General features: G+C 32.2%; 1 protein-coding gene across 1 annotated transcript; it reads right to left on the bottom strand.

The window, feature by feature from the left end:
• Positions 1 to 732: 732 nt before the first annotated feature.
• LOC123892633 (aquaporin NIP2-1-like) lies at positions 733 to 6,224 on the bottom strand. Its single transcript, XM_045942476.1, has 5 exons — positions 5,762 to 6,224; positions 4,914 to 5,138; positions 2,503 to 2,697; positions 2,349 to 2,410; positions 733 to 1,466 (listed from the first exon to the last, which is right to left on the bottom strand). Exons 1-5 carry the CDS (start codon positions 5,873 to 5,875, stop codon positions 1,238 to 1,240), a joined length of 825 nt encoding a protein of 274 aa, XP_045798432.1. The 5' UTR covers positions 5,876 to 6,224; the 3' UTR covers positions 733 to 1,237.
• Between the last annotated feature and the right edge of the window lie 11,313 nt (positions 6,225 to 17,537).

The raw sequence follows: 17,537 nt of genomic DNA, 5'->3' as shown, positions 1-17,537 counted from the left end.
AACTCTTCTTATTTTCACCTATTTTTTTATATTTATTTTGAATTATAAGTTGAAAATTTTGGATGCATACGGTCTTTCCACTTAAAGATCATTCTAATAAAAAAAAAAATCCATCAGTTTATTTCACGTTCTTCTGTTTTGTGATGACCCTATAATAGCCGGTGAAGAAAATTGGGACAATGAAAACCGTAATGATAACTTAACTCATTCCTTAGAATATGAGAATTTATTCGCTTCCAAATACAAGCTAATCAAATCACATGTAGACATGAACACATTTTTTTAAAGTACATGATAGATCCACTATATTGAACAGAATAGTCTGAAGAGAAAAAACTCAAAAGATATCGAGCCAATTAAGAACATGTGACCACATATTTCCAAAAAAAATCACATTAATTAAAAAACAGGTGATTAACAATTTCCTTTTTCCACATCCCTTACACATAACAAAGAATCAACATGAATAATTTCATGCCAAGCAAGGTTATCCTTAGTTGGGATCCCCTCCAAACAAAAAGTGGCACCTACAACGATTTTTTTTTTATGTCAAATAATTTATATAAGATGTCAGAATTGTCGACAGGCTCCATCATAGTCAACATATGATATATTCCTTTAACTGACGGAGATCACCTTTCCAATTTTATATCATGTAGATCATTCACATAAAATTGTACACAAATTTAAATTGATTTAATATATTACTAAAATTCATCAAGATTAGCAGTATTCAATAAAATCACATAAATTCTTAACATTTAATATGAAATTTATAATGATTAATAATGGGGAAAATACAAATAATACCACACCCACAACTTGAAAGTGGTAGTACACCCACAAAACAAAGAACCACAAAAGTTCTCAATTTATATATACACCCACTAGATTGTTCCGCTAAGAACCACCGTCACGAAATACTTTTGAAAGGGTCCAAGACTTTCGCCACATTGATGTATTCTTGAAAAAACTAAATCATTTTGCGCTTTCTATATAGACCACAATGTTGCGTGCCAAATCAACGACCAATCCTTGCATCATCTTTTTGTGTTTAAGATAAAAGCAACAATTTTCCAACAAGGTGAATAGGTCCCTTGGTAGAACCATTAAAAATCTTATACCAAATAGCACTTGCAAGATCACATTCCAAAATTATGTTCCTCACATCCAAGCACCAAATTAAAATATACTATATTCTCACACTTATGATGATTTGGTTTGTCCTTGTCACAAGCTATAGCTCAATCCCACTCATATCATTGTGTAACTTGATTGAAAGAGGAGTTTGTGAAGTTGCAATATCTTGTTTATGATTTGTCTCCTGAATCACAACATAAGACCATGCACCTAAAAGTGCACCAGTAATTGGTCCAACCATATAGACCCAAATTCCTTTGTAGGATGTAGTAGCAATTGCAGGACCTAATGTCCTTGCTGGGTTCATTGACCCACCTGATATTGGTCTGTATACAAGATCACAAGATATTGACAACTTATATTAATTAGCATTTAATTACCAAGTTTGGTTCTTTTGATAATAATTTTCACAACAAGAGGCCGTGTCACGTATTTCTCTAAATTATTAGAGAGTGAATTTGAAATTTAATTTTTTAAATCTTTGATAAATAAATAATTTTTGAAATTGTATATTATTAATAATTTTGCCTTTAAAATTAACCAAAATTTTAAATGACATGTAAAATTGAAAATTCAACATCACAATAGTTTCTCTAATGACTAAGAGGTTTTTCATTTTTCTATAGAAATAGTTATTTTTCTTCCAAAAAATAATCACTTTTTAAAAAATTTATTAATTTTTTTTAAAACTTTTTTATAAAAATAATCATGTGTGACAAAAATTCTAGTGAATTTGTTAACACTCTCAAAAAAATTTAATCTAAAAAACCATATTAATTAAAACAACAAAAAATGAGAATTTGTTTTAAGTAGTTTTTTTTTTAAAAAAAAAATTATACATAATTTTTTAAACAAAAAGTGATTTTCATTTAATAATTCAAAATATATAGCTTATGTCTTTCTCAAAAATATATTAAAAATAATTTATAAATATTGAATTATAACATATAACAAATGGGCCCTATATTAAAAGGCCCAAAAACACTAAAATGTGATCTGTATTTTCAAATTTTAAGAATTATATTAATTTCAAGATCAAATTTTCTTTGTTACAATTTTAAATGCTGCAATGTTAGTGAGTCAAAAATAAAAATGCAACAATGTTAGATTAACTCAACTTTTTATTTTAAGAGGGGTCTTTTATTAGGGGTATGTGCTATTCTTTTTTTTAGTTTATGACTTGGAGAGGGTACAAGACATTATCTTACCCAGCAACAATGCTTGCTATGCAAACAGATGAACCTACTGCTACTCCAGCAAGCTCTCTAGTCTGCCAAATAGAAACAATTTAATTAAAATAATGTCATATTTAACTTTAATTTGGTGCAACAAATTAAATATTTAAGCATTTTTTGCTTTTACCGCTTTTGAGTCTGTGGCGACCGCCGTGGAAATGAACACCATGGTGAAGGTGGTGACAGTTTCTATGATTAATGCTTGAATGTTTGATCCAGAAGGTGATGTTGCCCCTAGCTGCTTTGATGGTTCTAACAACACTCTAAGTGTATATGAAGCAGAAATTGCTCCTGTGAGTTGAGCTGCAATGTAAAATGGGATCTACAAATAAAGAGTCCAAATCTAAACTTAGTCCAAAAAATAAGTAGGCTAACAAAAAAAGTCCAAAAGAAAGATTTGGGTTTAAATTTTTTTATTGTATCATTTTTTTTTTGTTACATGAGAAAAACTTTTGTATTTTTCTCTTCTCCCTCGCGTCTCTTTTCTCCACCTGAATTTTTACTTTTATCCTTGAAAAAAATTTTGAAACGTGTTTTCCAAATTTGAACAAGAAAAATTTCGAAAAACGCATTCCGAAAATTTTATTTGAAGGACCAACCGGACCAATTGAATGAATGTCACAACTATGATGATAAAAGAAGACTGACTAGTTTTGAGTATCGCTGTCAGCCAATTAATTCACAAGGACGTATTTGGTTGATCAACATACAACTTAAAAAAAAAAGAATAATGTGTCGGACCATTTTCTCTTTATTTAGTGTGTATCATTTCAAGGGATCGACCAATTGAGTGAAACATTATATTGATCAAATCAATTGTTGACAATAAGTGAATTGAGCTAAATTTACTATTACTTGTACCAGAAACTATCAATTAGTCATAAAAAAAAAGTGAATTGAGCTAAATTCACTATTACTTGTACCAGAAGCTATCAATTAGTTATAAGTTAGTTTTGTTGTAATGAGTAGTTTTAGTTGGTTATAACTGATTTTTCTAGTTAGTTATAATCATTAGCTTGTATATAAACTGTAACATAGAGCTTGTAAATATTGAGTTGCTTAATACAAATTTTCTCTTCATCGAGCGCGGCTTACGCCTATTCTCTGCAACTTTACCTCATCTTGTACCTTACAAGTTCCATTTCATGGCATACTTATAAGTTCTCAATACTCACTCAATCGTCCCATGAGTAGAATGGAAGAGTAGTTGTGCTTCTTATTAATATAAAATAATTTAATACTATGCATTATTTCTGGCTGTGATGATTCCATGTTCAAAACCTTGCATCACATGCAAGGAGTTTGTATAGGGCCTTTTCTTTATTAAATAAATCGCATCTAATTAAATGCAAACACATTTTTGCGGGTCCATAGTAATATTTGAAGTTGACTCATACCAATTTATTTCTTGGCTGAACAAGTTGGATATGGACTTCATCCATTACAAATTAACTCATGTTGGTTGGTTTGGCGTCACACTCTATCAAAAGAATTATATAGTTTAAATAACAAATTGATGGTTTATTCTGTTAAAATTGACTTGACATTTATTTTGTAAGAAAAAGTTTAAATATAGGCCAGTTCGTGAAACACTTAATTAAGTTTTTTATTAGCAATACAACTGTCATTTGAGAAAAATCATATTAATTATTCTCCATTAGTTGTGCCATAATTATAGGATCATTATCTTTAAGTGTTGTTAGACTCACACAATTAATATGATTTTTCTCAAATGATAGTTGTATATTGCTAATATTTTTACCTTGCACAAGTCATCAATACTATTATAACGAATACGAATTTTATAAAATTTATCGTTTGATTGAAAATTTATATCGTATAGATAATCCATATTCTTTTTAAAGAAATCGAAAATCATTTGATATGTTATTAAGATCCATCAAAATTAAACGGTTTGTGGGATTTAATTGAATACCGTTAATCTTGATAAGTCTCGATAACACATCAAATTATTTTCAATTTTTTTTTAAAAAAATTATGGAGGATCTATTTAATATAAACTTCCAATTTTTTTTCAATTTGCTTTGAGTGAACTCAAGTGGTAAACTCGTAATAAAACAAGTAAACACGAGTTTGCCTGGCAAACACAATAAGTTTTTTAATACTTATAGTTTATAAATTCATATGACTAAAACAGACACAATAAGTTATTTAATACTATAAGTTAACTTATCAACTATCTTCTATTTTTATCAAATCACTACAACAAATATGGTCTTTGGAAACACTTTTTTAAGCAACATGTCAAAATCGTCCCCTAAAAGTTGCAAAGGCGACGCTCTATGCCTGTTGCCAGCAGTGTTTTCGCAACAGCTTATAATCGTTCCCTAAACTATTACTGGGGACGTTTTCGGAGTGCTGCTCTATTATTTATTTGGCGATGATTGTTAATTGTCCCCTTAGATACTTCTGGGCACGCTTTTAAATTGTTGCATTATTTCTAACAAAAGATTACATTTTTACATTGTTGCATAAGAATATCAGCGCTGAAGGAAGTATAGTGTATAAGAGACAAACCTGTTTCCAAGGAAAATGGTTAACGGTGGCAAAAGCTAAGGAAACAGCCGGATTCATGTGTGCACCAGAGATGTGTCCAATTGCATAAATCATAACAGTAACAATGAATCCACTTGCAAGTGATGCTCCCAATTTTGACACTTTGTTTTCATCAATTGCATTCATAGCAGCAGTCCCACTTCCGACAAACACCAACAAATATGTCCCTATAACTTCTGCAAATACCTGTATATTTATTTCAAGGATCAATCATTCAACATGCAACAACTAATGGTTAATTAATTAAAATATTAAAATTTGAGTATATATGCAAGGGTCGGAGTTCGAGATCCGGTCATCCCACTGTTCAAGGGTGGAATTTCTAGCCACTAGACAACTTGATCAACAAAAAAATATATTAAAATTTGAGCATTGTCTAACTCAAAATTTACGAAATGGAGCTTATAAACAAATTTTTTAAGGAAAATGCTAAATAGTGTCCCCGAAGCACTAATTAAGGATACTAAAAATACGGAGGGAGTAACAAATGTCTATCACATAATATTTTTTTCTTCTTCAAATTTTATCACGTTCAATGTGAGATACTACGTAACACGCATTTTCATGTTCAGAATTAGACAACTGAAAAGTGATCCAAGTGACTCGAGTGGTTCCAACCCCCATCCGATTGCAGTTGCAGAGGATCGAACCATGACCTTCCTATCAAATTCAGCGTCAATCACCACTAGACTAACTAACGATTGGTTGGTTCGATCTTCCATTGGTTGGAGTATATTGGAAAAAACCATAATATGATAATAATAAAAAGAGAAATGAACCAAAGAGATTAATATATAGAGTTCTCTTACCTTTCTTGGAAAGCCAGGAGGGTACATTGATTGCTTTTGGGTTATACGATTTTGCAACTCATTTGTAACAGTTACCAAACGGCATGTTGATCTTGTTCTATCCATTCCCTCCATAGTGTTTATACCTTTTGGAGTAATATATAACTTACCACAAATGTGATTCTAGTTCTAGCTATGACCCTTTTTGCGTCAAAAGAAAGCTATGACCCTTTTATAATCTCTCCCTCTTGTACTTCCTCAATGATTCCATAATAATAAGTGGTATTATTTATAGTTGAGTTGTGTCTCAAATACCTTTTCATGCAACCACCATGAGGAAATTAATTTTGAGTTTAATGGATGTATTAACATTGTAAAATTATTTTATACGACCATTCAATAATAAACCATTAATTTGTCAATTGCAGAATTATGTTATTATATGTCAAATGTGATCTCATATTTTTAGAAAAAAATTGAGGTTGAACAATATATAAGTAAAATAAATGATAAATAATTTTTTTTTAATATATCGATGTATATGCATGACAAAGAGTGATTGTGAACTTTGAAGTAGATAGGTACACGTTGGTCACAATAATGCAAGTGGTGACTAAAACCACAAGTTATAATGGATTTTTTAAAATATATATGTTAAAGTAGTTGTTAAAATTTTTTAGATGCAAATTTTAGATGCAAAACAGCTTCATTAAGAATAAGATAAAAATATTCAAGCATGTTTGTATTTTTTAAAAAATGAGAATAGAAAGTGGCAAGTTAATAGTAGTATATGTTTTACAAAGTCTAGTCTATATTCAAAAATAATAAAACATGTATGTATTTTTTAATCTAGAGTTTGACTTTCTTAAAAGTTTAATATAATTTGTTAATCTAACATTTTTTGAACGTAGTTCGTTGCTTTTTGGTTGTTGGATCCTTAACTTCTGCCTAGAATTGTGGCTTACAAATACATCACACATAATATGACGTGGAGCCGAACTATATTTAAATTTAGAGTTATATGCTATACGTGATGGATTATACTAATTCATCAGTTAGCTAAATAGTTAGAAGTCAGTTTGTTTTGTTTGATCCTAGGTAGTTAGTTGGTTAGTCTAACTACCAAAAGTTGTTAGGAATTAGTTAGGCCAAAGGTAGTTACTTGTAGCTTAAGTAACAAGCATAAATACACCTTAGTGTATCAATTGTAATTCAACCTTTTGCCCCTATTGTGGATGAATAAAATTTCTATTTTCTCTAAGCTTTCATAATCAGTTTTTCACCAAAATCATCAAGAAACGTTTTCATCTTGTTAAACACAGTTTTGCCAAACTGTGTGTGTGCTCAAGCTCAAGCCTTCCTCGCCTATGAGCTTGCCTGCAGTGTGCGTGCCTGTGCCTGCAATCCATCCTCTGAAGCGCATCAGAGTCAGAGGCAACACAACCTCTGAACCTTGCATCCTCTGAACCAACCAAACTCTTGCTTCTGCTGCGCCAACAATTGGCATCAAGAGCCTGGTTAAATCACAGTTAACAAGAGTGAATTGTGAAGGAATCAAGTGGAGAAACACAAAGTGAGCTGTGTAGATTGATTTCTTGAAAATTCAAGATGAACACCCAAGGTTTTGGTACAAACATTCTGATTCTTGATGGAAAGAATTGGGATAGATGGAGTGCAGTGATGAAGTCCTTATTTGGAGCACAAGAGTGTCTTGAGGTAGTGGTGAATGGATACGATGAGTTGGGAGCAAATCCAACCAATGATCAGAGAAATACCTACAAAGAAAACAAGAAAAAAGACTGCAAGGCTTTGTTCTATATCCAGCAGAATTGTGATGCACAGCATTTTGAAAAGATTTCAAAATCAACTAAGTCCAAAGAAGCTTGGGATATACTCGAGGGTTACCATGATGGTGGAACCAAGGTCAAGAAAGTGAAATTACAGGCCTTTAGGAGGCAATATGAGTCTATGGTGATGGAAGAGGATCAAAAAGTAAGTGATTTCTTCTCAAAACTTCTTGCACTTGTTCATCAAATGCAAAATTGTGGGGAGACTGTCACTGATGAAATGGTAGTAGAGAAAGTGCTTAGATCCTTAACTCCAAACTTTGATAATGTGGTAATAGCTATAGAGTATGTGAAAGATACAGCTACTATGAAAATTGAAGAATTACAAAGTGCTTTGGAAGCACATGAGATTAAAGTTCTCAGTAGAGGTTCAGAAAAGAAAGAACAACAAGCCTTGCAAGCTCAAACCAACAAGAAAGAAGATAATGGCAAGAACTACAAAAAGAAAGGCAAAGATAAACCAAAGTGGCTTAAAGATCAGAGTTCAAAAACTGATGACAAAGCTGAATCCTCTAAAGGAGGAGGTTTTGCCAAAGGTAAAAACAAAAAGAAGAACTTTGATAAAAGCAAGGTGAAATGCTACAATTGTGAGAAGCTTGGCCATTTTGCAGATGAGTGTTGGTACAAGAAAGATCAACAAGAGGCTAATGTTGCAGAAGAAAGTGATGTAAAGTCAGTCTTGATGATGGCTACTATAGGGGATGAGTGTGAGAAGAATGAAGAATGGTTTCTTGATTCAGGGTGTTCAAATCATATGACACCACATAGAGAGTGGTTAACCAATTTTGATGCAAGCAAAAGGTCTAGTATAAAACTAGCAGATGGGAGAAAACTTGCTGCTGAAGGTATTGGTAACATAGTGATCAAAAGTAAGAAGGGAGGTAAAGTGATCATCTCTGAAGTGTTATTTGTCCCTAGTATGAATTGCAATTTGCTCAGTTTAGGTCAATTGGTGCAAAGAGGGTTCTCTGTAAGTATGGAGGATAATGCACTGAAGCTGTTTGACAAAATGAAGAACTTGATCTTGATGTGCAGCTTGTCAAACAACAGAACCTACAAGTGTAGAATCTCAAGTGTAGATATGATGTGCATGTCTACCACAGTGATTGATGAGGTTGAAGCACTTTGGCACAAAAGGTATGGACACCTGAACTATAGAAGTCTCAGTGATTTAAATTCTAAGGAATTGGTGTATGGCCTTCCTAAGTTTAAGACTAAGAAGTCCATATGTGAGATATGTGTGAAGAGTAAACACAGTAGAAAACCTTTTGTAGCTGAAATGCCTAAGAGAGCTAGTGGTGTATTGCAAGTTATTCATAGTGACATCTGTGGTCCATTTGAAGCTGCATCATTAGGGGGAAGCAAGTATTTCATCACATTTGTTGATGAATACAGCAGAATGATCTGGTTATACACTTTGAAGCTAAAGAGTGAAGCTTTAGAAGTATTCAAGAAGTTTAAAGTCTTAATTGAAAAAGAAAGTGAGAAAGCAATTAAGATTCTGAGAACAGATGGTGGTGGAGAGTACACCTCAAGAGAGTTTGAGAACTTCTGTACTAATCAAGGCATTACACATGAAGTTACTGCTCCATACACACCACAGCACAATGGACTAGCTGAAAGAAGAAACAGAACATTGTTAGATATGGCAAGAAGCATGATTAAGCAGAAGAATTTGCCACACATGTTCTGGGGTGAAGCAGTACTTACTGCAGCCTACATTCTGAACAAATGTCCAACTAAGAAACCGAAAGTTGTGCCAGAGGAAGCTTGGTGTGGGAGGAAGCCAAGTGTGAAACACCTCAAGTTTTTTGGCTCATTATGCTATAAACATGTACCAGATGCTAGAAGAACCAAACTTGAGGATAAAAGTGAAATAATGATACTCATAGGATATCATTCAACTGGTGCCTACAAGCTATACAATCCAGTTACTCAGAAGGTTCACATTAGCAGAGATGTAATTGTGAATGAAGAAGAAAAATGGAAATGGGAGAAGGAACCAGTGTACAATAGTGAATTGCAGTCAACTTTCATCTATCCAAGTTCAAGTGATGAATCTGATGGAGGTGATGAAGGTGAACCTGCTGCTGAAACTATTCAGAATCAAGGTACTGATAGTGATGGTAATATGAATTTATCAAGTGATGATGATGATAGAATTCATATGATTGCAAGGACTCAAAGAACCAAACGTGTACCAGCTAGATTGAATGATTGTGAAGTTACTCAAGACAATGCAGTGAATGATGAGGGTGATCTCATTCACTTTGCATTACTAGCTGATTCTGAACCATTGAACTACAGAGATGCTTTGAAAAGTAATGTGTGGAAGAGGGCAATGGAAGAAGAGCTGAAGTCAATTGAGAAAAATCAGACTTGGAAGCTAGTTGACTTGCCAGACAAGAAAAAGAAAATTGATGTGAAATGGGTGTTCAAAGTGAAATTGAACCCTGATGGCACAATTTCAAAGCATAAAGCAAGGTTAGTTGCTAGAGGATTCTTACAGAAACATGGAATTGACTACAATGAAGTGTTTGCACCAGTTGCTAGAATAGAGACTGTGAGGTTGGTTGTAGCATTGGCCTGTAAGAACAAATGGAGCCTATACCATCTGGATGTGAAATCAGCATTTCTGAATGGTCCTCTTGATGAGGAGGTGTATGTGTCACAGCCTCCAGGTTTTGAAATAAAAGGAAAAGAACCAATGGTGTATAAGCTGTATAAGGCACTATATGGCTTGAAACAGGCTCCTAGAGCATGGAACAAAAGGATTGATGACTTTCTGATTCAGATAGGGTTTAAAAAGTGTGCTGCTGAGTTTGGTGTATATGTACATTGCCCTAAAGATGAAGATATTGTCATAATCTGCTTATATGTTGATGACTTGCTCATAACTAGAAGTAGAATTGCAGAAATTGCAAAAGTGAAAGATAAGCTCAAAAGTGAATTTGAAATGTCTGATCTTGGTGAACTTTCATTCTTTCTAGGAATGGAATTTATGAGAAGAGGAGATGGTATAGTGATGCATCAACAGAAGTACATCAGTGAACTGCTTGATAAGTTTGAAATGACTGAGTGCAAGCCAATTTCAAACCCTTCAGACACAAACTCTAAACTAGATGAATGCAAGGATGAAGAGGGAGTAGATCCTACACTATTCAGACAAATGATTGGATCATTGAGGTACTTGTGTAATAGCAGGCCAGATATCTGCTATGCTGTAAGTGTAATCAGCAAATACATGAATAAGCCTAAGAAATCTCACATGAATGCAGCAAAGAGAATTTTTAGGTATGTAAAAGGTACAATGAGGTATGGATTGCTATTTCCTACTGGTTTGAAGGATGATTGTGAAAGCTTGAGTAGCTATTCTGATTCAGATTGGGGAGGAGATGCAACAGATAGAAGAAGCACATCTGGATATGTGATGCTATACAATGGTGCTTCAATTGCGTGGTGTACCAAGAAGCAGCCAGTGACTGCTCTATCAACATGTGAAGCTGAATATATTGCTGGCACTTTTGCTACTTGCCAAATGGTTTGGCTTGACTCTGTGCTAAGGGAACTAAAGTGTGAACTGCAGAAGCCTTTGAAGCTTATGATTGACAACAAGTCTGCAATCAATTTGGCAAAGAATCCAGTTTCACATGGAAGAAGCAAACACATTGAGACAAGGTTCCACTTCATAAGAGAGCAAGTTATGAATGGAAACATTGTGTTAGTGTACTGTCCTACAGAGATTCAGCTTGCAGATGGTTTCACAAAATCTGTGAAACTTGACAGATTTGAGTTTCTAAGAGAGAAGTTAGGACTTGTTAGTGCTTAGCCAACTTTGAATTAAGAGGGAGTGATGGATTATACTAATTCATCAGTTAGCTAAGTAGTTAGAAGTCAGTTTGTTTTGTTTGATCCTAGGTAGTTAGTTGGTTAGTCTAACTACCAAAAGTTGTTAGGAATTAGTTAGGCCAAAGGTAGTTACTTGTAGCTTAAGTAACAAGCATAAATACACCTTAGTGTATCAATTGTAATTCAACCTTTTGCCCCTATTGTGGATGAATAAAATTTCTATTTTCTCTAAGCTTTCATAATCAGTTTTTCACCAAAATCATCAAGAAACGTTTTCATCTTGTTAAACACAGTTTTGCCAAACTGTGTGTGTGCTCAAGCTCAAGCCTTCCTCGCCTATGAGCTTGCCTGCAGTGTGCGTGCCTGTGCCTGCAATCCATCCTCTGAAGCGCATCAGAGTCAGAGGCAACACAACCTCTGAACCTTGCATCCTCTGAACCAACCAAACTCTTGCTTCTGCTGCGCCAACAATACGAACACTAGTAGATCGGAAAAAATACGAAATCGTATTTTCTTCACTAGTATAGATATCGAGACATGTAAACAATATTAAAAAAAAAGTAAAAAAATATAACTTTCTTGTAGTTTATTAGAAAATTGTATTTAAATAACATTTATGTTAAATTTAATACTTCATTCATTTTGTGTTTTATGGTCGTCATCATCATATATGAATTTGGAAACTTCTTACTGCTTTGTCAATTTTTTTTTCCAAATAATTTAGTGACATTTATTTTTGAAACTTCTTACTGCTTGGAACATATCGGGAGAGAGGTGCGTTTTCAATTGTTGAGGCAGAGGCTTTAGCTCTCTGGAAGGCCATGCAGATATGGCAAACATTATTTTTGAAAGTGATTCGCAAGTGGTTAAAGGGAGTCATTCATGCAAATCATGTAGGAGTGTCTATGTTTTACTCTTATTTCTAGCATTAATTAAGAACATGTTGCTCTTAAATCCAAACTTTGAGGTTAAGTTTCTAAAACGTCAAGCAAATTCGCTTGTGCGGTTAATTTTGTGATGGATTATCAATTCACACTACGATTCACATATGTGGAGGGATCAAATGGTTATTATTATTTTGTTTATTAAAAAAATTAGCGATTTATTAACAGAATTTAAATATATTGTATTACGTGAAACACACAAACCACACATGATATAAATGATAAAACACAAATCTAGTCCGTTTAGAATCGTCCATTTCATGAATTGGTGCATAATGGACAAATGATCGATAAGAAACGTTGGATTCGGTAGACACGTGAATCTTGTGATGCACTATCTATATCGAATAATATTCTCATCTCTTTCCTCTTTTCGGCAAAACACCTTTCAATAGAAAATTGAAACCCAAACACCATTCAACAAAACAACATAAGAATCTCAAAAAAAAAGTATCTTTAGCCGAAAAAGAGAAGAAAATTATCTTCCATCCATCATGGTAACATGAGAAAAATAAAAGACAAATCATTAAAAAATAAACCAACTTATTAGGATCTAACATTTCATGGATATTGGAGATAGCAGAAGAAAAACATCAAATGCCCAAGAATAGTGAAGATAAAAAATAAAAAAACATTTTTGAGACTTATAATGAAAGGATTTGAGAATTTGTTATGTGGGTCATAAACTCTACGAGAACAATTTTTTAACAAGTTATTACAAATGTGTCAAAAAGAAAGAATTAATTGCAGGTTTGATTCCCTTATTTTTGCCATTTTGTATAATTGGTCTCCTTATTTTAAAATTCGACAGTTTTGGTCCCTTAACACATATTTTATCTAAAATATGGTGATACAACATATTTTTAATTAATTTTATGAAGAATTTTTCTTACAATTTTATCTATGTTGATATTTTTCCATCATCAGATCATGTATCATGTTTTATTCGGAACCGTATAACATGTCTTCCAATTCTCGCTTCATCTCTTCCATTAACTCTTCCTTCATGGTATCCAATTCTTCCGTCTTCTCTTTCTTTAACTCTTCTTTCAATTCTTGCTTCAACTCTTCCTTTAACTCTTCCTTCATGATATCCAATTCTTCCGTCATCTCTTTCTTTAACTCTTCTTTTAATTCTTCCTTCATGGTATCCAATTCTTCCTTCAACTCTCCACTTAACTCTTGTTTCATGACCTTCAACATCTTGTTGAAATCTGCAGTGTATGGATTGTATTAGAAAAAACATGAATTGTGCGTTGTGACATTGAAGGTGTATGTGAGAGGATCCTCTCCTGTGTAAATTCCACCGGAGGAGGAGCAGTTTAATCTAGACCTTCCAATTTTGTTATTTGAATGAACCGTGGTCAGCAAAAAAAGTGATTAAAGGCTGAGATTTAACAACAGGACATAAATTTGACTGCAGAGGATCTTCTCGTTGTATGTGTACACAATTTAAGGGTTTGACCAGGGTCAAAAAGGTAATAATCAAATATATGTGTTTTATTTTTCAATATATTCTTTTCTTTGAGAGAATAGCGGACATCAAAGGATATTTGTGCACAGTCACTGTAAAATTATTTTACATGTGCCCAATAATGTGTTATCACATCAAGTCATGTGTTAGAATACATTATATTATATGTCGATATATTATTGAATGCATGATAAATTATAAAAGAAATAAAAACGGCATGACATAAAACCCAACTCAACCCAGTAATAAAACTAATAAAAATGATTATGTGTTATGATTTTGATTCTTCAATAATAAAAGAGTTATATAGAATATTAATAGAATTGTTACTGGTTCTATACCAAAAAAAAATAAAAAGAATTGTTACTGGTTAATTAAGATGAAAATTTTAATGATGGCTCTAATCTCTCTTAGTTGTTCTTTCCTTCTCCTTCGTTGGTCTTCCTTTCCGATGTAGGTCAAAAAATAGAATGTTGATTAACAATAGAATGGTTAAAGTGGTAATGGTTTTGAAATTCGGATTTAATATTTGGGTGCTACTATATATGTATGGAAAAAGTTCAGTTGAAGGGAATAGTTCACCTTATGTATTTCACCTATTTTTGAAGGATATCAGCGCCGGAAACTTTATAAAATATAATGTACTAAACAAAAAAAAAAAACGCAACGTTGGAACTACAATATTTATAACCCTAAGGTTTGGTCATCATTAAAAAAACAGTATGTGACTCATACAATAGTAAGTCATACTAGTAGAAACCTACTGGAAAATATAAAGTATAGAAAGAAAAAATCGCTAATGAAGCTATGCATTCAGAGTCATACCTGGGTTATTACTTATGAAGAAAGTGACGGCGGCGATAAAAAAATGTAAAGTAAGACTGTGTATTTTTTATCTTGTGGAAGATATATATAAGCTGAATAACCTACTTTTGTTCCTTTAAATTTAACCCAGTTTGATCTTCACATATTTTTTATGGCCCAACTCAATTTTTTTTTTGAAGCCATTCTAAAAAAATAAAAATCCAAATTCAGTTTTAGTGAAAATAATTTTTGACCGAATTTAATTTCTCTCAGTTAAATTCTGGGTTATCAAGACCTACTCTTGTGAGAACTACAAAATAAATATATAAAAAATTACTGCTATGGATCGTATTTTCGCTTTGTGCGGCAATGAAAATAGTGATACTATTGGAAGAGTGACTATGTTACTTTGGAGCATTTGGCACAATCGTAATGATAAAATTTGGAATGACAATGTCCAGATGTCGAGCCAAATCGGAAGACATGTCTTTGATGCTTGGAAGGATTGGTACTCAATTCATAAACTACAGTGTAACAGTGTGAATATGGCTACAGAACAACCAAATTCAAGTTAGGTAAAATGCATCGTTGATGTTGCTTTCGTTACTGGTTCTGAAAAACCTCGTTGGGATTGTGTTTTCGTGATAGTAATGGTCAGTTCATGGCTAGTATGACGCAATGATAGCAGTCTGTGATTTCAACTTTAGAGGGTGAAACATGGGCATTACTTTTATCTATGAAAGAAGCTAGACATAGAGAACTAGATCGAGTTCAATTTGAAAGTGAATCGAAGGTGTTGGTTGATGCTATTCACATGAAGCCTAGAGGCAATTCTAAGTTTCTTTCGATTGTTCATGATATTGTTATTTTTATATCGTCTTTTCTAAACTTCAAGGTTAGGCAAGCGAATTCGTTTGCTCATTCTCTTACTATGATGGCCAATTGGGCTAGCTTCCATAAATTTGACATTATTCCATTATGTATTGAACATTTAATAGTTAATAAATGTTCATCAAATCAAATAGTAGCATGATGGAATAGATGTTCTTCGAATATTAGTCGGTTCTTCAGCCGAACACCAAGTATTAATAAAAATTATGTTTATTCAAATATCTTTAGTGGGTGTCACTTTTTATTAATAGCAAGATTTAGCCTTCTTTTTCTATTCATCACTCATTTTGAAACGTTTATGTTTGTTCAAATATCTTTACTTGGTGTCACTTTTTTTAATAGCAAGATTTGTACGTCCTTCTTTTTCTATTCATCACTCATTTTCAAACGTACATTTGCCATGCATGTGGCCATGTTTATGGTGTTTATACAATATTTGTTTCATAGTTGCCTAGATATATGGTTGTAATCTTCTTAGTGTTTGACTTGGCAAGAGTTGTTAAACAATTTTCATGTGTGCTATTTTTAGGCTAAGTGGCTACGTAGTACATGCTACGTCTCGATCTACATTGAAATCATGTGACTCTTACCTAAAATAATTTAAATAAAATATGCAAAACAAAAGTTATGAAACTAAAAGATAAGTCAACCGATATTACACGAACTTACAAGCATTTTGCTAGCAGTTTCTAAAAATAAAAAGTTTGTAAAAATAAATTCACAAGATTTCCCTAATAATTAAGTTTTGGACTCTTACCGATGAGGAAAAAACTCATAAGACTAGCAGATTTGATCTAGTAATAAAAAATTTAAGGATTCTGCTAACATGTATCATAAGGGCATACTTTAAGGTGCATTTTACTAACCAATATTTCATTTAATTTATTTTAAAAATATCAATAATCAACTTTATTAATTAAAAGATATGGTCAACTATATTTATTACCAATTTAAAAAAATTGCATAGGCAAAATATGATACTTGCCAAATACTTGATCTATGATCATGCGATTGGTCAAATTTTTTTTTTCTACAAAGCTTTTTTTTTTCAATTTTTTTTTTTTGAGATGAAAAAAAAAATTATAGTAAGTATTATAAAATTCTAAAACATATTAACAATTTAAAAGTTAACATAGTACTAACAATCGTTACCATTACAACATAATACTATAATACTCAGTCTTGTTCACCGAAAAAAACAAAAATCACAAGTTGGCATAAATCAAGTATTACCAGGAGTACTATGAGTCTGATTGTTAACAAACCAAAAAAAATTGGATCCATATAATTATGGTCGTATTACCAATCGCGTGATCATAAATCAAATTTGGCAGCATATCATATTTTGTCTTTCCAATTCTCTTAAATAGATAATAAATATAGTGAACTATATCTTTTAATTAATAAAGTTAATTATTACTATTTTTGAAGAAAATTAAATGGGATATTAGTTAATTAAATGCACCTTAAAATATGCCCTTAGGACACATGTTAGCATTTGCCAAAATTTAAATAGTACATATGAGATTTTAAGTTCAAACCGCGTTGATTGCAATGTAACCTAAAATAAAATGGCAAATTCTATGGTGCATATGATAATTTCTAATGTACCGGTACATTGGATAATTAAATTAATAGGTAAATGAATATTTTTTAAAGTAAATTAATTCTCTTATCATTAAAATAATTATAGCAACTAAATATTATTCATCAAAACTGTCAAAAATATAAAATTCGATATTTTTTGAATTTTTATTCATCATAATAGTCAATATTGAATTTTTTTAAAAAAAATATTACAAAAATTTGTATAATGCTTATAAACAATAAAATTGTGTTTTTTCTTGTGATATTATTATTTCTAAAATACAATAATCGGCTAATAGTTTTTTAGTTCATAAAAATAATCGCTAATTTATCAATTTACCGACTTGATGTACCGGTACATTCAAATTATTCGAATGTACCGTAGAAGCTCCAAAATAAAA

Source organism: Trifolium pratense, linkage group LG6 (genome assembly GCF_020283565.1).
Source record: "Trifolium pratense cultivar HEN17-A07 linkage group LG6, ARS_RC_1.1, whole genome shotgun sequence".
NCBI lineage: Eukaryota > Viridiplantae > Streptophyta > Magnoliopsida > Fabales > Fabaceae > Trifolium > Trifolium pratense.
Note: the sequence above shows the minus strand (reverse complement) of the source record. Positions and strands in the feature narration are given on the sequence as shown.